Genomic DNA, 23,446 nt, shown 5'->3' with positions numbered 1-23,446 from the left:
GCACCTGTAAGATAGCATGTCTTTATTCGCGTACAATAAAACCTTCTGTGTGACCAGTCAGCGTTTTCGAGCACTTTCGGCACGCTTACGACTTCACTCTGCCAACCCTTTTTTGCTGAGGATCCGTTTTAGCAGCATTCTTAACCTTCTATTTCCTGCCGCCGCAATTTTCGACCAGCCACCGCAAGCTAAGGAAGCGAAAGCGGACCAAACGCAGACGCCGGCACTACCATCTTCATTCGGTTATCGATTTTCATTGAACTGTCTCGGCCCCATTGAATCCCTCTCCACTTTAACGGGCACCTCGCTTCATGTCAGCCAATTAGATAAGACAAGTCGCTCAGTGTAGGCAATGTTATTTGTTTTTAATGCAAACAAAAGTGGCTTCCTGTAAAGGAGGACAGAGTTAGATTGGTCCGTTTAAACAGCCCTTCAGGGCACGGCCCGATGCTTGCATAGGCGATTACGTAAATCTGATGTCAGGAGATTGGAATAAAAACATTCTGGAATAGTTTTACGTTATAGCGCCCTCGGTTAACGTAATATTGGCTCTGTATTTGGCTGGTTCATCTCTGCGCCACCAGGTGACTACACCCTACAGGCCGCTCACGTTTACGCTAAAGCTCCTCCATCCCAGCGGTCGTAGTATGAGGGGCTTTAGTATACGCCTCCACGCAACCCCGTCAATGTGCCCGGCTTGCTTGCGTTTACAAGAACAGCGAACACGTTCGCCGCTGCGACAGAACACTCGCAACCCACGCTGCTTGGATAGTTTTCGCTCGGGAACCACAGCCAAGCGACCAGCTGAGAGGTTGGAGAGGCTTCGCACGCTGGCTCGAAGCGAACCGGAAGTAGACGACACGACGTCACATCATGACGCAGAGTGCGTGCAGGCGGAGCTCAGCCCCGGTCAGTCGGCGAACGAGAGTAACTTCTAATCGTCCGTAGGCTCTCTTAATGTGAGAAGCGTCACTTAAACTGCGCCGCGGATGTTATACTGTAGTTGTGCCTCTAGAAACGGTGTCTAGAAAAAGTGTCCAAGCCGCTTTAGAGAGTGTTTAAACACATTCGGATGCTTTATGCCCCATAAAGAGTGCAGAATGGAATCCCTTCCCCCAGACAGTCAGTGGCCACATTGCGACACTCGTCTCCAAAAACATCTTGCTGAATATGTGTGACTGTGTATGTTCTTATGTACATTTTATATAAACATATTAATCAGTTCCCTATAGCAAGTAGAGTTGCTATAACTTGAATTCACGAGTAATTTCTGCGATGTGCGTTGTACGCCTATACAGGGCTCGTTATATACCTTTCTGATTCGTAGATCTTTGGTGCTATGTGCCACTCCCCTCTAGTAAGTGAAACATTGACGCTAATAATCAATAGATGAATAAACTGTCACCAACTTTTAAGACTAGTAAGTTTAGGTAGCCTTCAACAGCCAATATATATCGGCAGCATAGGGCTTGGAGATGTGTCAGTGGGCAGTATATTTTCCGGTTGCATTGCATACTTGTAGTAGCAAGACCTCAAGCGACTTGAATAAAAGTATCTTTTCAACATCTGCGTAGTTTTCCACCCTTAAAAAAGCGCAATTTTATCTTGAGCGTGTAGGATACGTATCCGACCTAGCTTGATACAATGTATTTTGAAGCTCGAGGATGCAAATATATCTGGCTGGCAGTTCTGGCGCAAGTCCTTCTCTACATCGTGCTTTTTTTTTCACTGTGACAACACCTCACCCATCCAAAGACACTATGATATAAAAGGTTTAGAAAATTCTGCGCTTCTTTTCGATCGTCTGTCTTCGCTACGGTAAAATAATTTCCAAGGATGGCACCAACGCAACTATGCCGCGTTCATATCAGAGTAGTAGGCAATAATGCTAAGCAGCTTACTTAGGCGATGTTCTTACTAAGAAGTTAGGCTGCCTGCTCTACTCAAAACCATCTTGTATTTTACATGACATTTGTGCACTAGAAGCTAGTGTGTGTACATTTATGGTAATGCAAGAATAATTAGATTAGCTAAATTTAGCTAGGTCATATAACCTTGTTGTTTCTGGTAGGCAGTAGGCAATTATTTTCTAATGGATAGCATTTTTATTATTTTTTTCTCCTTTTGCTACCCTTCTAAAGTAAGTCAATCCTGCGTATGCGCTGAAGAGGCTCAGTTAGTTTGGTTTGACACCGGCTTTCAATTTTCCGGAACCCGTAACGCCCTCTCATTCTCCACCCTGAGAAAGACAACGATCAGTCGTGCGTGTTATCAGGCCGATTAAACGCCTTTTATTTCTAAACAGTTATGAATCATCCCTACTTTCCGCAGATGATCTTAGGCTTCTAAACTTCCGGTGGAACACGAGCAAATGCCTTTCACGACAACGCGAGATGAGCTTATCAAGCATCCATTGTGGAGTTCCCCGCCTAAATGTTTATTTTCATATATTTGGTTTATCTGTAATTAACATCTGCTCTTCTTGCAGTGAACTCGAAACTATGGATCACTTCTTTCTTGCCGCCGCTTCTCCTCCCTCCACAAGATTTTCATCGTATTGCCAACTAGTAAGCAAGGATTAGCGCTTACTACGCTAAATATTTTGCGGTGCCTCTCCAACCGGCACAAGCCAATGGTGGATGATATCTTCTATGCACATATTCATTGAAGCGTCAGGGAGGCTTCGCTGCTTGAGTGCCGAATTTGAGACACTTCGTTTTCTTTTTATCCTAAATTCACGTATCGGACCTCTAGTATTTTTTATTAGCATTCAGCTGCCTAATGATTCGTTTTGAATGTGGGCCTTCACCACTTTTGGCATTTTGTTAGACGCTCTTTTCAATCAACCTAATGTGACCAATCCCCCCGGTGGGTACGAGCCATGTTTTTAGGCAAAAACAACACCAAAAACAGCAGCGATCAGGCCAGGGTGCCATGCTCTGCTCCACTGGTCAGCCGCCACTGCGAATAAACGCCGACACAAAGGCGGACGGCTGGCGTCGACCAGCTTTCTCAAGTAGTTGACACGGTCGTATACAATGCTGAAATATATTATATTGTAGGATGTAATCACTTAAGAACCTTCATAAAATATCTGTTCGAAGACTTAAACTACTTGTTCCATTCTGCCCCAACTTTACTCCATCTTTCTTCTTAGTGGCGTGAACTTGCAGGGATTTATAAGTAAACGTATTTCCATTAAACACGGAATTTTTCGGCCACGCGTATAACAAAACGTTTACGTGAAGCATATGTTTTCATTTTCATTGCAGCTTTCTTTTGGCCTTTATCTGCAGTGTCGACGTTTGCGAAAGTCTGTGAATAAAATACGAAAGATCTCGTTTGATATTTTTCACTGATGACTTCTTAAAACGATGGATTTAATTTCTGTATGTGTTGTCTCGTGCAGTTTCATTGTTTGTTATTGTTGCTTTTTACACCTAGTCACACGTAATATTTTTCTACCACAGGCACGTACCCAGGGGGGGGCCCGGGGGGGCCCGGGCCCCCCACCTCCGGGATCAAGTGGCATACCCCCCTCCCCACCCACGCCACCACTCCTCACACATTCCTAAAGCGCCGCCAGATCAATGTTGAGACTTGGCAGCTGTTCATCGGTCAGCATTATGCTGCCTTTTTCACTCCTTTTAGATGGTGGTAGTTAGCGGCATCTCTTGTAATGTGAAGGGCAGTTTTCTCATAGATTCCGTACCCGCGCGATTAACTCGAGGTGCGTTCAGTTGTCACCATCTATTCAACCGTCACGCACATAGCTGTTGCTTTTGTTAGTTCAACCTTCTTTGTTTAGGCTGATCCTGAGACCAGGAAAGGAATGCGGCTGTTACTTAGCTGGTCTGTACTCTCATGGAACGAGTTGCGGCCGGAGAAAACGCCAATTGCGTTTAACTTATCCCTTTGTTTCATTATTTCCTTGGGTTACGGCTCACCGCGACGCTGGCAGATGCCCGGAACCATATACACGTGATATGGGTTAGATAAGGTGGGAAATAAAATAATGTGAAAGAGCGTCCATCATGAAACCCTGCAATAACCCTTAAATTCATAAGCAAGATGACTGTCGCCCGTTACCTCGTCTGTTTTTCACTAATTGTATATCACTTTTCGTGCAAAATCGGCAACTGGAAACAAAAATCGCAAGGAGTTGAGAAATTAAGCGATCTACTAAGGGAGAGAGCCAAGGCAACAACCAAACTGCAAGCAAAAGCAAATGATAAAAAGATTAACCGTTGTTTATGAGAATATTTATGGATCAACATCTTTTTATTTAAAAGGGAAGTAGGGAAAACGCCGCCGGAAGTGGAGAACAATTACTTGTTTTTAATGACGCTTCTACAGTTATCGGTCGAACCGTCTCACGTAGCCACTTCTCTGCTGTGTTTATGTGGGTGTTTTTCTAACCTTTCGCGGTGAGCGCAGTACGTCTAGACTCGCAGAGTCCTGCGCTCTGCGCGGTTGTATGGGACTGGCGGCCGCACAGCGTTACGCAATTCGCGGAACTGTCAAAACTGATCCACAAGGCGAAAATAACTGATATTCGAAACTATAACATCAGAAAGACTGAAGAAGCCGTAAGAAATGAACGCAGCCTGAAATCAGTAAAAAAGAAACCTGGCATAGGACAAACCATGATGTATGCACTAAAAGATAAGAAGGATAATATCATCAGCAATCTCGAAGATATAGTAAAAGCAGCGGAAAAATTCTAAGCTGACCTGTATACAGTACCCAGAGGAGTCACGATACCTCACTTAGAAACAGTAGTGAACAGGATACAGAAACTCTCCTATAACTAGCGATGAGGTCAGAAGGGCCCTGCAAGACATGAAACGATGAAGAGTGGGAGGAGAAGGTGGAATAACAGTTGACTTAATCAAAGACGGAGAAGACATAATGCTTGGAAAACTGTCGGATCTTTATACGAAGTGTCTATCGACTGCAAGGGTCCCAGAAAACTGGAAGAATGCAGACTTTATACTAATCCACAAAAGAGGAGACGTTAAAGAATTGAAAAATTATGGGACCATTAGCTTGCTCCCAGTATTATATAAAATATTTACCAAAAAAATATCCAATAGAATAAGGTCAACACTGGATTTTGTCAACCAAGGGAACAGGCTGGCTTCAGGAAGAGATACTTTACAATGGATCACATCCATGTCATCAATCAGGTTATCGCGAAATATGCAGAGTACAATAAGCCTCTCTATGTGGCTTATATAGATTACGAAAAGGCATTTGGTTCAGTAGAGATACCAGCAATCATAGAGGCACTACGTAATCAAGGAGTACAGAACGCTTACGTAAAAAGCTTGGAAAATATTGCTACATGCGTGTGGTATTTGTTTGTTTGAACGAGGCGCGTAGGCGCCATCACTCCAGAAAAGAGGAGGAAGAACGAACTGGGCTCGCGCTGTGAATCTAACCGGTCAGCGCTGCAACCGTTGTTGTAAATATATTCTGTAAATAGTTTCTCTTCTTGACTCGTCCTTCGCGTTAGAATATCTACAGAGGTTCTACAGCTACCTTAATTCTACACAAGAAAAGCAGGGAGATACCTATAGAGAAAGGGGTCAGACCGGGAGACACAATTTCTCCAAAGCTATTCACTGCGTGCTTAGAAGAATTTAGGCTATTCAACTGGAAAGGCTTAGGAGTAAAGATCGACGACAGATATCTCAGCAACCTTCGGTTTGCCGATGACAGTGTTCTATTCAACAACAATGCAGACGAGTTATAACAAATGATTGGAGACCTTAACAGAGAGAGTGTAAGAGTTGGGTTGAGTATTAATATGCAGAAGATGAAGATAACGATAAATAGCCGGGCAAAGAAACAAGAGATCAGGATCGCCAGTCGGCCACTAGAGACTGTGAAGGAGTACGTTTATCTAGGTCAATTAATCACAGGGAACCCTGATCATGAGAAGGAAATTCACATAAGAATAAAAATAGGTTGGATCGCATACGGCAGACATTGCCAGCTGCTGACTGGAAGCTTACCATTGTTATTGAAAAGTAACGGTGTGCAATCAGTGCATTTTGCCAGTGCTGAAATATGGGGCAGAGACTTGAGAGCAAGTTAAGGACCGCGCAAAGAGCGATCGGACGAAGATTGCTAGGCATAAGGTTAAGAGAGAGAGAGAGAGAGCGCGGTTTGGATCAGTGAGCGAACGGTTATAGACGATATTCTAATTGACATCAAGAGGAAAAAATGTAGCTGGGCAGGTCATGTAATGCGCTGTTTAGATAACCGTTGGACCATTAAGGTTACAGAATGGGTACCAAGAGAAGGGAAACGCAGTTGAGGACGACAAAACACTAGGTGGAGCGATGAAATTATGAAATTCGTGGGCGCTAGTTGGAATCGGTTGGCGCAGGACAGGGGTGATTGGAGATCGCAGGGAGAGGCCTTCGTCGTGCAGTGGACATAAAACAGGCTGATGATGATGATGATGATGATGATGATGACGACGACGACGACGATGATGATGATGATGATGATGATGATGATGATGATGATGGTGGTGGTGGTGGTGGTGGTGGTGGTGGTGGTGGTGGTGGTGGTGGTGGTGGTGGTGGGCCCCCTCCGAAAAAAAATCCTGGCTACGTGCCTGTTCTACCATAAGAAACCTACGACAAGGACGTGTAGCCTGAATGACGAGGAAACTGACATGCATTTTTACTTTGAACCACCACAAGAAACAATGTTCTCATTTTTCACTATTGTATTTTGTTTACAATGGAAATACACGTGGATTCGAACAATGGCTAGAAATTTATTTTTAAAGCGCAAGAACCTCAGTTTCTATAATGCTAGATATAAAATGCTATCAGTCATTTCTCTGGCGAAGAACAGCTATATACAAGCTTGTCCTGGCGGCGACGCGTATTTCAAGACCTTCTCAGTGTTGGGAATGGATACTAGTTCCAGTCTCATCCGTGTTTTTCTCTTCATTTTGGGTGAGCAAAATTTTACGCCCAGAAATTAAGCTTCCAACCATTCATGCAGCAGAGGTAGAAATAAACGCTTGCAGTAAATATGCTGGCAAGAACTACAAGGCTCTTCGTAGAAGTCTGAAGTGTAGAAAATATAATGCATTTGTTTCAAAATTGAACGCTCCAATTGCACGTAATAAGGGAGCGTACGGCTGGTTGTGAAGTGCCCTTGATCATGACAACCATGTGAATTATTTAACCGGGTAACCTGCAAAGCCTATATGAACATCAATAGCCTTCATCGGTGTGCTGAACTGAAGCACACATTCACACATGTGCATAATTTTCGGACTTGTAAGTTAATCACTTTCAAAAGTATTACACTGTGTTCGTGAAGTGGAGGCGTGTTAGCAATAAGCTCTATGGATGGCGAAAATTAGGCTTTGTTTGGGTCTACAAATACACAATGCCGATTGCTCACAGTATATGATTATGGGCACAAGGACAACAAAATGAGTTCTCGTCTTAATAAGGAGTGGGATTATTTAGAACAGTACAATGAGCATTCAAAAGCCACTAGGACTTTCTCTTATCATTTGCTTTCCTCCGCGTAGCTGGGCCATGCGCGACGAAATCCTCCTACGCAAGCATTTTGCATTGTCAGCGACTGGTGCCACCCGATATTGTAAGTATACGTAACATAAGACTGCATGCTGAGTGCGCAAGATGTCGGCAGTTTATTAAGTGACACAGCATAGGTTTTGCAGTAAAAGTAGCGTTTCAAGCACGAAGTAAAATAAATAGAGCTATGGCTTGTATTCGCAAAGTCACACGTATAAGCACTTACTCATTGGGTCACTGTGTAAGTCCACTGCGCGTAACAGTGACCGTGACGATGGAGGCGATGGTCGTGAATTCCATACAACACTTACGTTTAAGAGAAGTTTCTTTAGTGCCAGTTTTGCCCTTTCTAAGTACAACAGAAACAGGGGCTCTTCATAGCTGGAGATAATTGCATGTAGTATACGCGTTCCAAATCAATAACTGCGTGTGCTGCTTCAAGCAGCTGGCGCAGTTATTGAATACGTGTAAAAATTGTAGAACGTGGGTTCGCTCACGCGCGAAGTAGCGAGATTATTTCTCTTAAATATTTTTATTGCGATAGCAATTATATGGACATTCCACGTTCATTATGCCATCGTCGGCGATGGCGGCGTCACTGTGACGTCCCGTGCAAAGTCAAAGGACGATAACACCGTTGCCGCGTGCCGTATCTAGTACGTGCGAGTGAAAGCGTCCGAGTGTGAGCCGTCGATACTGGCTCAATGTCGCACGCACAATGGAGGAAAGCGGGGGGACGAAGCGCGCCGCCTTCAGTCGCGCGCAAGGCACCGGGAGGAGGGGAGGGGTGCGTCCTACTTCCCCGACGGCTGCGTATGGCGCGGCCACGCTGGCCCTATCTTGAAAGCGATCTGCGATGGGGACAGAGCACGCGGAGTGCTGATAGGTTCGTGTTAAGTCTTCCGAGCCACGGAAGAATGAATTAATTCATCTGAGTACCGCCTGGGGCCGCTGGTGTCGCGGAGCACGGACGCGCAATCATGCGGCTATTTTCATACATTGCGAAAAAAATACTTACAGCAGGAATTGCACACTAAAAACCACTGAATCGGTTTTTTTAGACACAATCGTTACTTCTCTATAAACATTTGCGCCCTCAGTTCAGTAATTAAATGTTCGTTAACTGACCTCATTTGATTGAGGATAGTTCCATTATGAAAGATATACTCCTGGTGTGGTACGTAACTGCTGACAGAATGTCATTGGTTGCATCCTCCTGCATTATATAGCTTACTATTAAGAGCTTAGATAACAATAGCAGGGACACCCTGCATACTGTTCCGCGTGAATCTGACTCCATATCAGGAGTCTGCATGCTCATTTGCAATGTAAACCATAAAAGTATTCAAGGCAATGTGCAATTTGAAAAGGCCTCTTGAGGATATATTGCACAAATACACAATTACACAATACACATTACACAAATACACAATACACAAATACACAAGGGCAAGGCTATGACATGTGGAAAATAGGCAAACCGGTCGATGGAACGCCGGTCTCAGAAAACCAAGAGGTGAATGGTGCGACGCGATCTTAGGTACTTTTTGCTATGTGCCTGAGAGATGCTTATCCCAGCTGTGCCAACCATGTAATACTTGACGGAAGCAAGCTAGCTCCCGGTCATGAAACAAGCGGTACGAGTAGCCAAGCGTGAATGTTCAAGTGGAATCGTACAATGTTCATTTTCAGTGGCTGACCAAACGAATGACCCTGAAACACACCACTATCGCTGGTACATGGCGATAAGCATAAGAAATCACACCACAGAATACACCACATAAAAAATCAGATAGAACTTCGAATTTTTGAGCGCATCAGAGCGTGCGCAGAGTCAGCGGCGCTCGCCTCGCATGTGCCACGATATTGGGGGCGAGCTCCACCAGTGGAAAAGCTGGCGCTGCCATCGGCGTGAGGTTAAACCTTTACATGAGGTGGTGTGAGGGATCACGTGAACACATAGGCCACGTCGGCTGCCTCGAAAGCGCCGAAGCAAGCGGAACACGAAAGTTTGTAAGCCCCACCCCCGCTGCGATTCTGATTAAGTGGGGAGGTCGCAAGTCTCCGTAGGCGTCGAAGTCCCTAGCTATAACTTAATTATTTTTAACAGCTCTGATAGCGACCATGCAAAAATGGTTCCCTGTGTACTGTAAAATGTTCATATGCTCCTTCCTAGAGCTCACGGCACGGTGCGAAAACGCGCTCCCCGTGAAAGCGAAATGTTGTACTCGGACATGCATGCAGACGCACAACTCGGTCACCGCGAACCCGTCTGATCGCTGCCTTGAGGCATCATTGTGTTATGATCCCTTTCATTATACGGACAGCCCACTTTAAGTACATATTTTACATAGTTGGCTCTCAGCGGTCGCCTACCTTTCACGCAAGAAACCGGTTCGGAGGACTCCATCACGGAGACCGCGCGCAGTTGCCGTTCACTGCAACTATTCGGTAAAGAGATAGGGTCAATAAACCATTCTGTGCTTTCCGTTTGCCCAAGATTATTATTTAGACAGTAAGGAACTTCTGTCATTTCGAGAGTACTTGCAGAAATATCCACGAGGGCTCCGGCGTGGTTTTTTGTTGAGCGTCGACTATGACGAGCGCCCCGTGTTATCTCTAATACTACGCAAGCGAGGCGCTTCCGACAGATGGCGACTCTGCAAGTCCTCGCCGCCTATAGGTCAAGAGGGGCGAGACTGCTCTCCTTTTGCGTGCCTTTGTCGCTTTCCACCTATACCCGTTAGAGAGGCCTATAGCTTCAAAAAATAACAAGCCCAACAGATCATTTTATCGGCAATGATAAATTTGTGAATAAGTGTATTTGGCGGTCACTTATCCCTAACTGTTTCGAGGTGTGAGACAAGCACATTGAACCTGCACTCTTACGTGCGTCTTGAAGTTAGGTAAAAATCAGTATAATTTTTTTTTTCAGACTTCCGCTTTGACTCCCTGCCGATTCCCATGCATAACAAGATACCTCAGAGCACCTTTCAACATTATTATGCAATCTGAACCCGATGGAACACCGTGCAGGGTAAGTAAATAAATAGAACGAATAATGTTGTATTTAAGGCTTGATATTGTACATCCTCATCTTGTTTCGTCAAGAGGCTAAGTCGACTAGATATTGTCACGGCTCACTGGAGACAAGAGCGGAGAGCAGTATTTATTCGAGAGAGTTAGGGCAAGCGCTCAGTCCAGACTTCTTCTCTAGCGCCTCGCTTGCACAGACGACGTCGTCGTCTTTATCGTCAGCGTGGTTGGGCACAGATGGTGTCGCGGAATTTGCCCCCCTCCAGAAGGAGCATCGTCCCGATGCTCGGCGGGTAGCATCCGGTGTCCAGCAAACCACAGAGTGTCCATGTCATTCAGAAAAATAAGGTTTTATGCGCCCCACGTGCACAGTCTCAGGCAGGTTGTGACGGCGCCTCGAGCAAGATGGGCTGTCAGAAACGACTTCATAGTTGACGTCGCTAAGGTGTCGTAGAACCTTGTACGGCCCGAAGTATCGGCGCAGAAGTTTCTCCGCGAGGCCTCGGCGGCGTACTGGAGCCCAAACCCAGACTCTCTGGCCGGGCATCGATGGTGTTGATTGTAACGTCGGGCATCGCGGTCTTGCTGGCTGGCTATGCGAACGCGCGCGAGCTGTCTTGCTTCTTCGGCGCGCTCTGTAAAATCTGCGGCGTCAGTCTTGGAATCGCTGGAATCATGAGGAAGCATAGCATCCAGCATTGCAGTTACTTCTCGACCGTGGAGGAGACTGAATGGCATCATTCTTGTTGTTTCTTGCCGAGCCGTATTATAAGCAAACGTTACATAGAGTAATATTTGGTCCCAGTTCTTGTGTTCCACATCGACATACATGCAGAGCATGTCTGCGAGAGTCTTGTTGAGGCGCTCCGTAAGTCCATTGCTTTGCGGGTGATAGGCTGTCGTCCTTCTGTGTGCCGTACCACTGAGGGTGAGTACAGTTCGCAAAAGTTCAGCCGTGAACGCGGTTGCCCTGTCGGTTACGATGACCGCTGGAGCACCGTTCCTCAGGACGACGTTTTCGATGAACTGTGCGGCCTCGGTTGCTATGCTGCTAGGAAGTGCCTTGGTTTCAGCATATCGCGTGAGGTAATCTGTCGCAACTATGATCCATTTATTTCCGGCAGAAGATATTGGGAATGGGCCCAAAAGGTCCATACCAATTTGTGCAAACGGTGTTTCCGGTACTGGAACGGGATGTAATAATCCGGCAGGTTTCGTAGGTGGCGCTTTTTGTCGCTGACAGACTGGTGGAAGAAAAGTAGGGAAACGACAAAAGACGGAGACGTACAAAAGCACAGTTCGCAATGGGGGATCACAAAATTTGGGTGCGGTAGTTCATAGTGTTTTTTTTGTCTTTTTTCATTGTTTAACCTATGTAGAATATTAGGCAGTATAGTAGCAATAGCTTGGTGGCGCAACCCACCTCCCCGTTCCAAAGGGGACGCTCATAACATCCATCCATCCATCCAGTCAAGGCACGTTCGAACGTAGTGCTTTACCTGTGCTGCGAGCCGTAGCCAGTAATACTGCTCTTTGATCCGTGCTAATGTTCTTGTGTAGCCTAAGTGACCTGAGGTGGTTTCGTCGTGACAGGCCTGCAAAATTTCATTGCGGAGAGGTTTCTTTCTTTCTTTCTTTCTTTATTGATTTATTTAAGACAATGAACAGATTGTCTTAGGGGACACGGCTAAAGGCAAAACATTTGCCTGACTAGGCCGTGCCACCCGTACATTGGCAGCAACATGGCAGTGGCAGGCTTTCAGGAAGTCACACATGAAATTAAAGTAGTACACATTTTCAACACTTGAGTACACCATTCGCGTAAGAAGAAAAGAAAAAAAAGGTTAAAGTTTATACAGTTTTCTAATCAATTGAAGCACAACAACAACAACAGGGAAAAAAAGTATGTACGAAATTTTCCATACCTGTAGCTGAAAGGTTAAAGTTTGCACAGTTTTCTAAAAACAACAAGAAACATGAACAAAATTTTCTATACCTGTAGTTCAACCTTTCTATTAGTCTTCGGATAGTAACAATTCTTTTACCGTTTTCTTAAAGTTTTGCTTTGAAATTCCAGAATTTAGCAGGTCCAATACCAAGGGGTAGTCGTTTAGAAGGTTAGGAAGTTGAACTGCTAGTTTTTGATCTCCGTATTTCGTTCTGCAACGTGGTTTTTCTATCAGAGTTTTTCTGAGGTTATAGTTTGTCGTTCTGCCATGGTATTTACTTTGGAAGGAACATTTGTCTTCCCAGAATTGCCGTGAAATTTCGAGGAATAATTTGTAAGTGTGAAGTTTTGATGCTGTTAATATTTTATATTTGTTATAGTATAGTTTAGTGGTATCAGTACGTTCTAAGTTACCTATCGCGCGCAGTGCGCGGTTTTGGAGTGTTTGAATTGATTTTAAGTTAGTTTGTGTAGTGGTTGACCAAACTAGCAAACAATACGTTAATCGAGAATGTATAAGCGCGTTGTAAATATTGCGCTTCACATTTATCGGTAGCAAATATCGCAACCTATTTAGCATACCGACAGCACGAGCGATATTTTTTCTAAGAACGTCTACGTGCGGTGACCAGGACATATTTTCATGGAATATAACTCCTAAAAATCTGGCTGTTGATGCCCGTTCGAGGTTGACCTTCTGAAACTGGAGTGTTATCTGAGGATGGATTATTGTTCCTTTTGATTTAAACACTAGATACTTAGTTTTAGTTATATTTAATTGGAGTTTATTCGCATTTAGCCACAAGCTTAGTTGCTGTAACCAGATGTTAGCCTGCTCAAAAAGATTTCCTATTTCCCTTCCTGAGAAGAACACGTTAGTATCATCCGCGTATAATATAATATTAGAACAGCCTTGAATATTGACAATATCATTAATATAGAGTAAAAATAAAACAGGCCCCAAGACGGATCCTTGCGGCACGCCGTACTTAATGTGCTGAATTTCGGAACTAACTCCATTTATTGTTGTGTACTGTGTTCTAGAGGTCAGATAGCTTTTTATTAAGGATAATGCGACACCACGAATTCCATAAAGAGGTAGCTTTTTCAAAAGGACATCGTGTTGCACGCAATCGAAGGCCTTCCTAAAATCTAGAAAGATACCTAGAGTTAACATTCGGTTTTCTATGTTGTCAAGGATTTGTTCCTTTATTTCAAGTAAAGCGGTTTCTGAAGATTTAGCTTTGCAGAAACCATATTGCTCCTGAGCTATTATATTATACGTGTTTAGAAACTCACAAAGTCTTCTATTAATTACATGCTCAGCAATTTTCGCGAAGACAGAAAGAACAGATATTGGCCTGTAGTTATTCATGTCGTTAACTGGGCCACTCTTATGAATGACTGTCACTCGGGCTAGCTTCATCGTATCTGGAAACACACCGTTAGAAAGAATTAAGTTACAGATATGTGAAAGAGGCGTGCTTACAATTTCACTGACGGCTTTCAACGGCTTCACTTTTATATCATCTTCACCTGAAGCACAACTGTCTTTCAACGATAAAATTATTGTCTGTATCTCGTGCTGCTCAGTAGGCGCCAAGAACAGCGTAGAAGAACATCGATTTAATATATATTCCGTGCAAGAGACTGGTGTATCATTTTGTGAGGACGCACCAGCATCAATAAAATGAGAATTAAAAGTATTTGCAACCTCAATATCTGACAATTCACTATGCTGAAATGCAACTTTTCTTGTGATAGCGCCTTTGTTAATTATTTCATTGATCGCTTTCCACATGAGATTTGAATTTCCCATGATAGCAAAAAACTTGTTCGCGTAATATTCTTGTTTAGAGCGTTTAATATCGGAATTCAATTTGTTACGCTCAGATTTGAAAGACCGAAAGTCATCTTCGCTTCTGCTACTCAAAAAGATTTGGAAGAGCTTGTTTCGACATTTTATCCTGTTATAGAGGTCACGAGTTATCCAAGGCTTTCTGGCTTTGTTGTGTTTTTTAAGCTTCTTAAGTGGGAAACATCTGTTGTATAACAACGCGAAGGTAGATATAAAAACATCGTAAGCCTTATTTACATCAGTTTCCGCGGTCACTTCGTCCCACCGATAAACAGAGACTAGTTCAACAAATTTCTTAACACTTTGTTCTGAATAAATTCTTTTTAAGCTTTCAGGGCATATATTGGATGGCTGTCTATGAGGTAGCAGACAGTATATAGGCAAGTGATCACTAAGATCGCACATCAAGACTCCTGCCTTTACATATTCAGCAGAAAAACTCGTCACACAGAGGTCAAGTGTTGTCTGGCTTGTGGGTGTGATGCGAGTAGGCACGTTGATGACATTTGAACAGCCGTATGATTCAAAAGTTTCCTGAAAACGCGTATATTCTAGGTTGTCTGGGCAAGCATCTATATTAAAATCGCCCATTAATATTGTTTCGAGTTTAAGTTCGGTGCTGAGTTCTAATAATTTTTCAGTAAATTCTAAAAACTTGCACATGGATCCAGATGGCGGGCGGTACACTACCGAAATCAAGGTGTTCATGCACTGAAGACCAATACATTCATAGCATTCGTTAACAATCTTGAGCTCGGGGATTATACTGTACGACAAACCAGATCGGACATAAATAGCAATTCCTCCTCCTAGTTTTTTCGTTCGGTAAACAGAGATACAGTCATATCCAAAAATAGAAGCGCATTCATCCTCTGATGTAAACCACGTTTCACTAAAACAAAGCAAATCGAAGCAGTGTTGCAGCTCAGACAGATACAAACTGACTTCATCAAACTTATTTCTCAAACTTCGCACATTAAAATGAAATATTGAAAGTGGACATTGGTTCTTTAACGACGCGACATCCCCAGAAAATTGGAATTCCAGGGTCGCCATTGTGGTTTAGTAAACATAACACATCTTTTGCTATCACGTATGCCGCCATCACTTCGAGGCTGTAAGACTGGCCAGATCCTCCTCGCCGCGTATGACAACAGCTCGGTCGCCGCTCCTTTTTCGCACCAAAACTTTACCGTTTGAATGCCAGACGTATGCGTATCCTGATGTCTGGGCCCATTCCTTCGTCTTTGATAAAATAGCACGTGATAGCCGTGTCATATTTTCACAGAAAAACACGTGCCCATGGTCCTTTAGTTGCTTCTTGTTAGCAAGCCAGGAATCGCGAAGTTCCTGGTGAACAAAACGGATAATGATCGCCCGTGTTTTGCCTGGTTTAGCGGGAAGTCTGTGTATAGCCATAACATCACTCTTGTTCAATAGTGGAAGCTTAATTTGCATCGCTACTTCATTTACCTTCATCATTAGATCTTCGTTCTCGCTTTCAGTAATACCGTGTACTTCAATATTTAACCTGCGGCTACGGCATTCAAGGTTATCCAGATCCCGTTTGATTTGAGACAATTCACTGCTCGAATCTGCATGTTCAAGTTGATCAACTCTGTTTGATAGTTGTGTGGTAACTTTTTCCTGAGCCTGCAGCCTCGTCTGAAATTCATCGAATTTATCAGAAATATGTTGCACAGACGATTCTAGTTCCACCAGTTTGATTGGCAGATCCAAGAGGGTATCTAGCTTGGATTCGATTGCTAGAAGTCGAACTGCTATGTCTCTCTGCGGCGTGTGCCGCTCAATTTCAGCATCCGCCCCTTGTCCCACCCCCCGACATGTCTCACATTTCCATGCCTTCTTAGACATGTCGCGCTTTCCAGTAAAAGCGTCTTCCGTTATACCGGAGCACGAACCAAAATGAAATTTGAATTTGCACTCACAGCAAGTCATGTACAAGCCATTGTCAGGCACCGCGGAGCGGCACACACAACAACGCGACATTTCAACAGGTACTAGTAACACTCGTAAATCTCAAGCAGCGTTGGCAGCAGCGGCTAGCACATACAAAAGGTAACTGATAGAAAACCACCAACCTGTAATATTTCAAAAACGTGTTTCAGCGGACATGCGTCAGATGCTGCCGCTACTGCCAAAGTGCGCAGGAAAACGGTTGTCAGGGCTTGATATAGCCACTGGTCCAGGGGGCGCTTCGGAATGTGCGTTGATAGTAGATCTATGGCAGGGAAATCCGCGCGGCGGTATGGGCTCACAGTATCGGCGATGAGGCTGCAAGTGGCAGAAGAAACCGGGAGTAAAGTTGAGTGCTTGAAACCGGGGTAGGCCAAAGACGGGGCACGGGCACCACAGTCTTGCGACGAGCGCCCGACGATTCCACGGGTAAAGCTTGTAGACGAGGCAGAAGCCACCGTACCTGTAATATTTCAAAAACGTGTTTCAGCGGACATGCGTCAGATGCTGCCGCTACTGCCAAAGTGCGCAGGAAAACGGTTGTCAGGGCTTGATATAGCCACTGGTCCAGGGGGCGCTTCGGAATGTGCGTTGATAGTAGATCTATGGCAGGGAAATCCGCGCGGCGGTATGGGCTCACAGTATCGGCGATGAGGCTGTAATATTTCAAAAACGTGTTTCAGCGGACATGCGTCAGATGCTGCCGCTACTGCCAAAGTGCTAGGTTTAGGGACGACTAGCAGATATCTCTTCCCTGTTGAAGAGAAGTTAATTCCTCCTAAAAAGAACACCGTTGCGTAGGCAGAATGATGACACGTGCCTTGAGAACAATCTGGGCTTGTTTGTGGTGCGGCCTTCTAAGAAATCAATAAGTTACGCGAGCTCCTGGTCCTCTTGCTGTTGTTGAGAGATGGTGGCCGCATGAACAACTCCCAAAAAACCTGCGGATTCGTCATCGTCTCCGCCTGACGACTCGATCGGCGATCTGGAAATGCAGTCAGCGTCTAAGTGCTGCCTTCCCGATTTATAGACCACCGTCATGTCGTACTCTTGAAGCCGTAGGCTCCAGCGTGCCAAACGTGCAGATGGATCTTTCATGTTGGTCGACCAACAGAGAGAATGGTGGTCACTTATAACTTGAAATGGGCGGCCGTATATGTACGGGCGGAACTTGGTAATGGCCCATACTACAGCCAAGCATTCCTTCTCGGTGGTGGAGTAGTTCGACTCGGCACGTGACAATGTTCTAATCGCGCGCCGCTCGCTCGGCGCCGTCTTGCCGTTGAACAAGGACGGCGCCTAGGCCTACGTTGCTGGCATCGGTGCGGATCATTGTCGGCACATCCACGTCAAAGTGGGCAAGAACAGGCGGAGTTTGTAGGTGGTGCCGCAACTCGTTAAATGCCGCCTCCTGCTCCTCGCCCCACACAAACGTGACATCTTCTCTGGTTAAGCAGTTGAGCGGTGAGGCGATGCACGCTAAACCCGCAATAAATCGCCGGTAATATGCGCATAGGCCCAGGAAGCGTCTGACTGCCTTTTTGTCTCTAGGCCTTGAAAACGTTGCGACGGCTGCGATTTTCTCAGGATCAGGTCTGACACCTGTGTGACTTACTACGTGGGCCAAAAACTGTAGTTCTTTATAGCCAAAGTGGCACTTTTCAGTTGTTAAGGTAAGCCCAGCGGACCGTATGGCTTGAAGAACCGACCGTAGCCGTCTGAGATGTTCATCAAATGTGGCAGAATAAACAATGACATCGTCTAGGTAGACTAAGCAAGTCTTCCACTTAAAGTCTGAGAGAACAGTATCCATTAGTCTTTGGAACGTGGCTGGGGCGGAACACAAACCAAATGGGAGAACTTTGAATTCATAGAGCCCATCAGGCGTTACAAAAGCACATGCATTCTACAGGAGCGTCTATTGAATTGACGATGACCGAGAATACATCAGCCTTAGTGTAAGCCTTACATGTATAGGCTTTAGTGTATTTGAACGAGCCGCACACAGTGTTAATATCGAATCTGATAGATCTGAAGATGCGTTATCGCGTCACAGATTCAGGGGCGCAAGACTAAGGTATTCAGCGTAGCGGTCAACCTAATATGTCGACTCTCATGTGATGCCAGTCGATGAATTATACCGGAATGCCATCACATGCTTCTACTGCGGACTTCAGCAAAACGCCATCTTTCTTTTTCAAGTTTCTGAACTATAATCAACCGGGAGCCACCTCTGGTTTTCTGTTTTACGCCAAGAGTTACCCAAACTCTATCACACAGCTTATGCAGATTAGCACAAGGGCCTCTCGTTTTATTTCATTATTCCTATTCCTTTTGAATTTGTTCTTATAATAGCACATGGATTATCTCAATTAAATCAAAGCGTTTGTCACTTTCTATAGTGCGTCCGTGGAATTGTTAAAAGATGGAGCAGGCAGCCTGCACATAGGAAGGATGATCGCCGCCATCACCGCTGAAAGTAGCATAAGTCATTCTATTTAGTCAGGACTAGAGGCCAATAATGAGGCTGAACTTCTTGAGGTAATAGGGCAAAATGTCCTGTGCAGCAAAAAGCATCAGCGTTTATGGAGCCGTCTAATCTCGAAAACTCGCGCTGTTAGTGGGCCATCAATATTCCAATCATGAAATGATTTTCCGGCACTGACCCCAGATCGACGTAAAATGATCTAGAACATTCAGAAAACCAAGATCTCATCTGATAATGATAAAAACTTTTTGCATTGCGGCTACACTGTTTAACGAAATGGCGCTTTTCTGCACACTGTGGACGCTATTTATGCTGTGTAGACCATCTTGAGAACGACATCTTTTAATCGGTTATGAAAACAAACAAAAAAATGTTTTAGATTTGTTTACACAGATCATAGATTATAAGTAAAGCAATTTTTATCTTTATTGTATGCCCGTTGTAGTCTAAAGATCGCGACTGTACGCTGCCTGTATAGATGTGGAACCGAAACAGCTACGGAGAGGTCGTTTATAAAATGACAGATAATTATGGAATGCATGAAAAACCGTGAAATACGCCTATTTTCATTAGGGAAAGGTTACTGCGTTCATGGCCACGAGCCACAACTTGCTGTCTGTCCAAGGAAAAATTGCCTCAACATTGCCAGAAAGAAGCGCCTTAAGTTCACCAGCCATACTTAGGTAACAGAATGCTGTGGAAAACACAGTCAAATGCTTTGTTAGTATTGAGAAACAGCTCTTCGTCATGCTCAAAAACCTGATTTCAAGCACCTGAAAAAATTATCCTGTCAATACTGCCTGTCTTGACCTGAAGTTAAGCCATACTGAGATAAAGAGATGATGGCATCCGTATTTAAGAATCTCGGCATAGATTTCAGCACAAATCTTTGTCTAAAATGTTTGTCAGTTATCGTTTTTTAATGAATTACGTATGCCAGCTGTCAGGCGAGTTATAAGCGTGTTTTACAAATGGCACAGAATTATGTCTGTGATCCGCTGATAACTACAACTTTCTCCAAGAGAAAATTTGGTGAAAATGGAGGAACTTATAGGCTGACGTGCCTGCGAAGATGTCTGTGGGTGGGTGAATTAGGGTTTTTACAAAACGCCTTGCAAGGTAAGTGCTCGAAGGCCTTCCATGCCAAAAACTTCTTAAACGGGCGAGTACCGGCTGAGTCGTCTGCGGGCGGCGTTCAAAAGAATGGGGTTTAAGTAACCGCAAATAAAATTTCTTAAACAGCTACTCAAAAGCAACACACTCGCCGGAAATTGGGCTGGATTATCTACAGGGTCGCAGTACCCTGTTCTGCATATTATTTACTATATTCTGCATGTCCCGTTTCACTGCGCTGTCTGGCTTCTCATATGACAGTTATGTATATTAAATTCAAAATTTGTGCTCATAGCTGCAACGGATTATGACCTGCAGAATTATGCGTTAATTATTGATCACTCCAGACAAGGATCGCTAATAATGTTCGTCGACTTTTCTTTCTTTCCGCTAGCATATGGGCCATTGCAGTGCCGGGGCCTGCCTCGATATTGGCAATAATGCTGCACCGGATCACTTCGAATTTGGGCCCAGCTCCGGCATGACAAGCTATCACAACAGCAATACCAACGGCGACACTCATGCTGGCAGCACTGCAGTCTCAACTAGCGGCGGCTATGCGAGATACGGCTTTCTCAGTGAAGCAAAAGTGATTCCGTATACCGACCAAGTTATGAGCGAAAATGGAAAGGAAAACAGCGCACCTTTATTTGCCAAAGAACTGAGCGCTCGAAGTGCACTTCAGCATCTGTTACGTGTGAAACGTGCGGCGAGACGCTCCAAAGAAGGAGGGCGTGACGGCATCGAAACGTCTGAAAGCGGAAAACACATTTCCCTGGCAAGAGTCAGAAGGAGCCGTAAAAAGCGCAGAAGAAACAGAAAAGGTGGTCGTCCTCAAAACCATCACATTGGCTATACTTATGTCAATGGAAACATGTACGGAGCTGGAAGTGGCGTGTATGGCGCGCCATATGGCCCACGGAACCCTTCTGTCATTATAGTTGGCTCGCCACGCAAAAAAAGTAAAGTTAAAAGTTTACTGAAAGGAGCGGCCGTGGGCGTGGCCGCAGGCGGTGCGGGTATCGCCACTTACAAACTTTTTGAAACAGGAACGAAGCCCAAACACACGAGTTCTAATGGAGCTGGAGGTGTAGAAGCCAAATTCCCTCCACCTAATAGAACCGACGCAGAGGGGAACGCAGCGGGCGCTCAAGGCACCGCAAAAGGGGATACAGGCCAAACAGGAACCGGCACGCCGGAGACCAATGGCGGTGGAGAAAACGACGAGAAGAATAAAACCGATGGTGTTGAAGCCGGCGCGAGCCCGAAAGGCGAGGGCACTGCAACGGGCGCGACCGAGGCTACTGGCACCGACGAGGCACGAAGCACCAATGGCAGTAAAACCGGCGCAAGCCAGGACGCTGTAACTGACAAGACCAAGGAAACCGACAATACTGCAACCGACACGACCGATGCCGCAAAGAGTGCAGCAACCAGCATTAGCGCCAATGGCCAGGGGCCTGGAACGGACGCTACCGAGAAAACCGCCGCTACAGCAACAGGACAAGCCGTAGGTACTGGATCCAGCTCGATCGAGAAAAACACCGACAACGGGCGTAGTTCTTCTGCACTCCCGACAGTACCGGTGTACGCAGAAGTACCGGGAGGCTCAAAAGTATCATTCACAGTCAACAGCACTGGCATTCACATCCAGGTTCACAAAGACAGTGAAGGGAGCAGAACTTAAAAAAAGAAATAAATATTACACGGGAGGCCCATCTCCAAGTAACGAATATAAATAGCTCTGGCAGAGGAGGGTCCTCTAGGAAGCAACCTAACTCTCATTTGCGAGAGTTTCCGTATCGCCACTGGTACACTGGTGATGGAGCACAGACAGGCAAAGGGCAAACATGTCAATCTATTTCAATTAGTAGAGGCGGTGGTCATTTAGCAATAGCTAAAAAATAGGCATGTCATCACACGGCGGTGCCTAATTGTGGTGATTAGGATAATAATTTAGGGTTATTGATTCGACTAATACGTCTTGTTTCGTGGTGGCTGCAGAATTGACTACGAAAGGTACGTAATTAGGCGCTGGGAAATAATTTTCACCAAGTGAACGTACGTACGCCGTATCCTAAATCTAAGCTCACGCGCGTCTTTGCATTCCCTTTCCATCTTAATTCCTCTTAATCTCGGTTCGCAGGACACCAAAATAGGCGAGTTATATTAGCCAGTAACATCATCCAGTAAGTAAAATGTCTATGCTTTCACGCCAAAACATTACCAGCGCATATTTCGAAAGTCACACTAGCGAAACAATTGCCGGTATATGTACTTGCTTCAGGCAGTGAACTGCTTCAGTTTGTCGTTTTGAAATGGAATCGTAGACAAAATTTATTCGAAAGTTTATTTGTGATTTTATAATGGCAACTTAACTGTACACTGCAGGATTTATTTTGCAGGTTAACGCTGCCTGATAAAATATTCCAGCTCAACTTATATGCGCTGTTTCACCATCCGAAAACGGTTTTTGAATGGAAGAAAAAAAAATTAATGAATAATCAAGCTTATTTTTCCTATGTATAGTGTTAATAAAATGTTTTTTATGTTTTAGTCACTGTGTGTTAATTTCCGTTTTCTGCTAACACTAAGGTAACCGCGTTAGGCTTGAAAAGAAGCTTGACTACAATCAGTGAATAAATGTAATTCCTTCCTTTATCGCCAAACTAAGGAATAAATGACAGTTCCTTATGTTTTATTTTCTTATGGAGGGAAGAGACAAAGTCTGGTGTATATTCAGTCAATTCACCAAATCAAATGCAGAATTAAGCTACGGAATGCTAAAAAAGAATACTGGCACATACGTTTCGTAGGCGTCCTTCTTCAGTGAATGCTTCCCAATCCATGAATAAACACTCTGATTTTCAAATATAAGTAACTCACATGACCCTCTCATCGAGATGGCACGCCACCCTGCGCAGCTCCCATCTCGACAACCAGCTCTGGGCGACCCAGCAGTCCTACGAAGCGGCGAAGAAGCATGACCTCGACGTCCCATCGTGGGAGGCCTAGGCCCAGCCGACTAAACTGCTGGTTCTCAATAATTTTCACTCTCTCTCCCTCTCTCTCTCTCTCTCTCTCTCTCAATTCTGTGTAAGTGAAAAAAAAAGGGATCGGACGCTGATTTCTCTAATTTAATGGCGTCTACATTTTCAGTCATCGCACCACACACACCGGTATGAAGCCATGACATGTGAAAAAAGAAAAGCTTTCTATACGGCTTATGTGCCGTAACGCAAACTATTTCATAGGATTTGTACAGTAAGTGACCGAAGACAAAAGCAGGAATTGCCACTTTACAAAAGCCACTGCCTACTTGTAGAACACACATAATTTGCTCTGTCGTACTTGTGAGCTATGTTGAATATCTTTAATCTATTATTGTTTTGCTGTGATTAGAAACTGTTTCTACTGTGTCCTATTGCTTGCTTAATTCTGGTACCAAT

The 23,446-nt window shown here is 44.6% G+C and overlaps 1 protein-coding gene across 1 annotated transcript; it reads left to right on the top strand.

Annotated features, from left to right (window-relative positions):
* The first annotated feature begins 6,866 nt into the window (after positions 1-6,866).
* On the top strand, positions 6,867-22,553 carry LOC135901872 (sericin 1-like). Its single transcript, XM_065431701.1, has 4 exons — positions 6,867-6,980; positions 7,571-7,641; positions 10,513-10,614; positions 20,392-22,553. The coding sequence occupies exons 1-4, from the start codon at positions 6,935-6,937 to the stop codon at positions 21,682-21,684; spliced, it is 1,512 nt and encodes a 503-aa protein (XP_065287773.1). The 5' UTR covers positions 6,867-6,934; the 3' UTR covers positions 21,685-22,553.
* Positions 22,554-23,446: the final 893 nt, after the last annotated feature.

The sequence above is a fragment of the Dermacentor albipictus genome, chromosome 2, assembly GCF_038994185.2.
Source record: "Dermacentor albipictus isolate Rhodes 1998 colony chromosome 2, USDA_Dalb.pri_finalv2, whole genome shotgun sequence".
NCBI classification, from domain to species: Eukaryota; Metazoa; Arthropoda; class Arachnida; order Ixodida; family Ixodidae; genus Dermacentor; species Dermacentor albipictus.
The sequence above is the reverse complement of the archived record's forward strand: the minus strand, read 5'-3'. Positions and strand labels throughout refer to the sequence as shown.

Coding starts and splice junctions, on each gene's coding strand:
- LOC135901872 (XM_065431701.1), top strand. CDS start 6,935: ATGGATACTAGTTCCAGTCTCATCCGTGTTTTTCTCTTCATTTTGG. Junction 6,981..7,570: donor TGTTTTTCTCTTCATTTTGG/GTGAGCAAAATT, acceptor TCCTCCGCGTAG/CTGGGCCATGCGCGACGAAA. Junction 7,642..10,512: donor GACTGGTGCCACCCGATATT/GTAAGTATACGT, acceptor TTTTTTTTTCAG/ACTTCCGCTTTGACTCCCTG.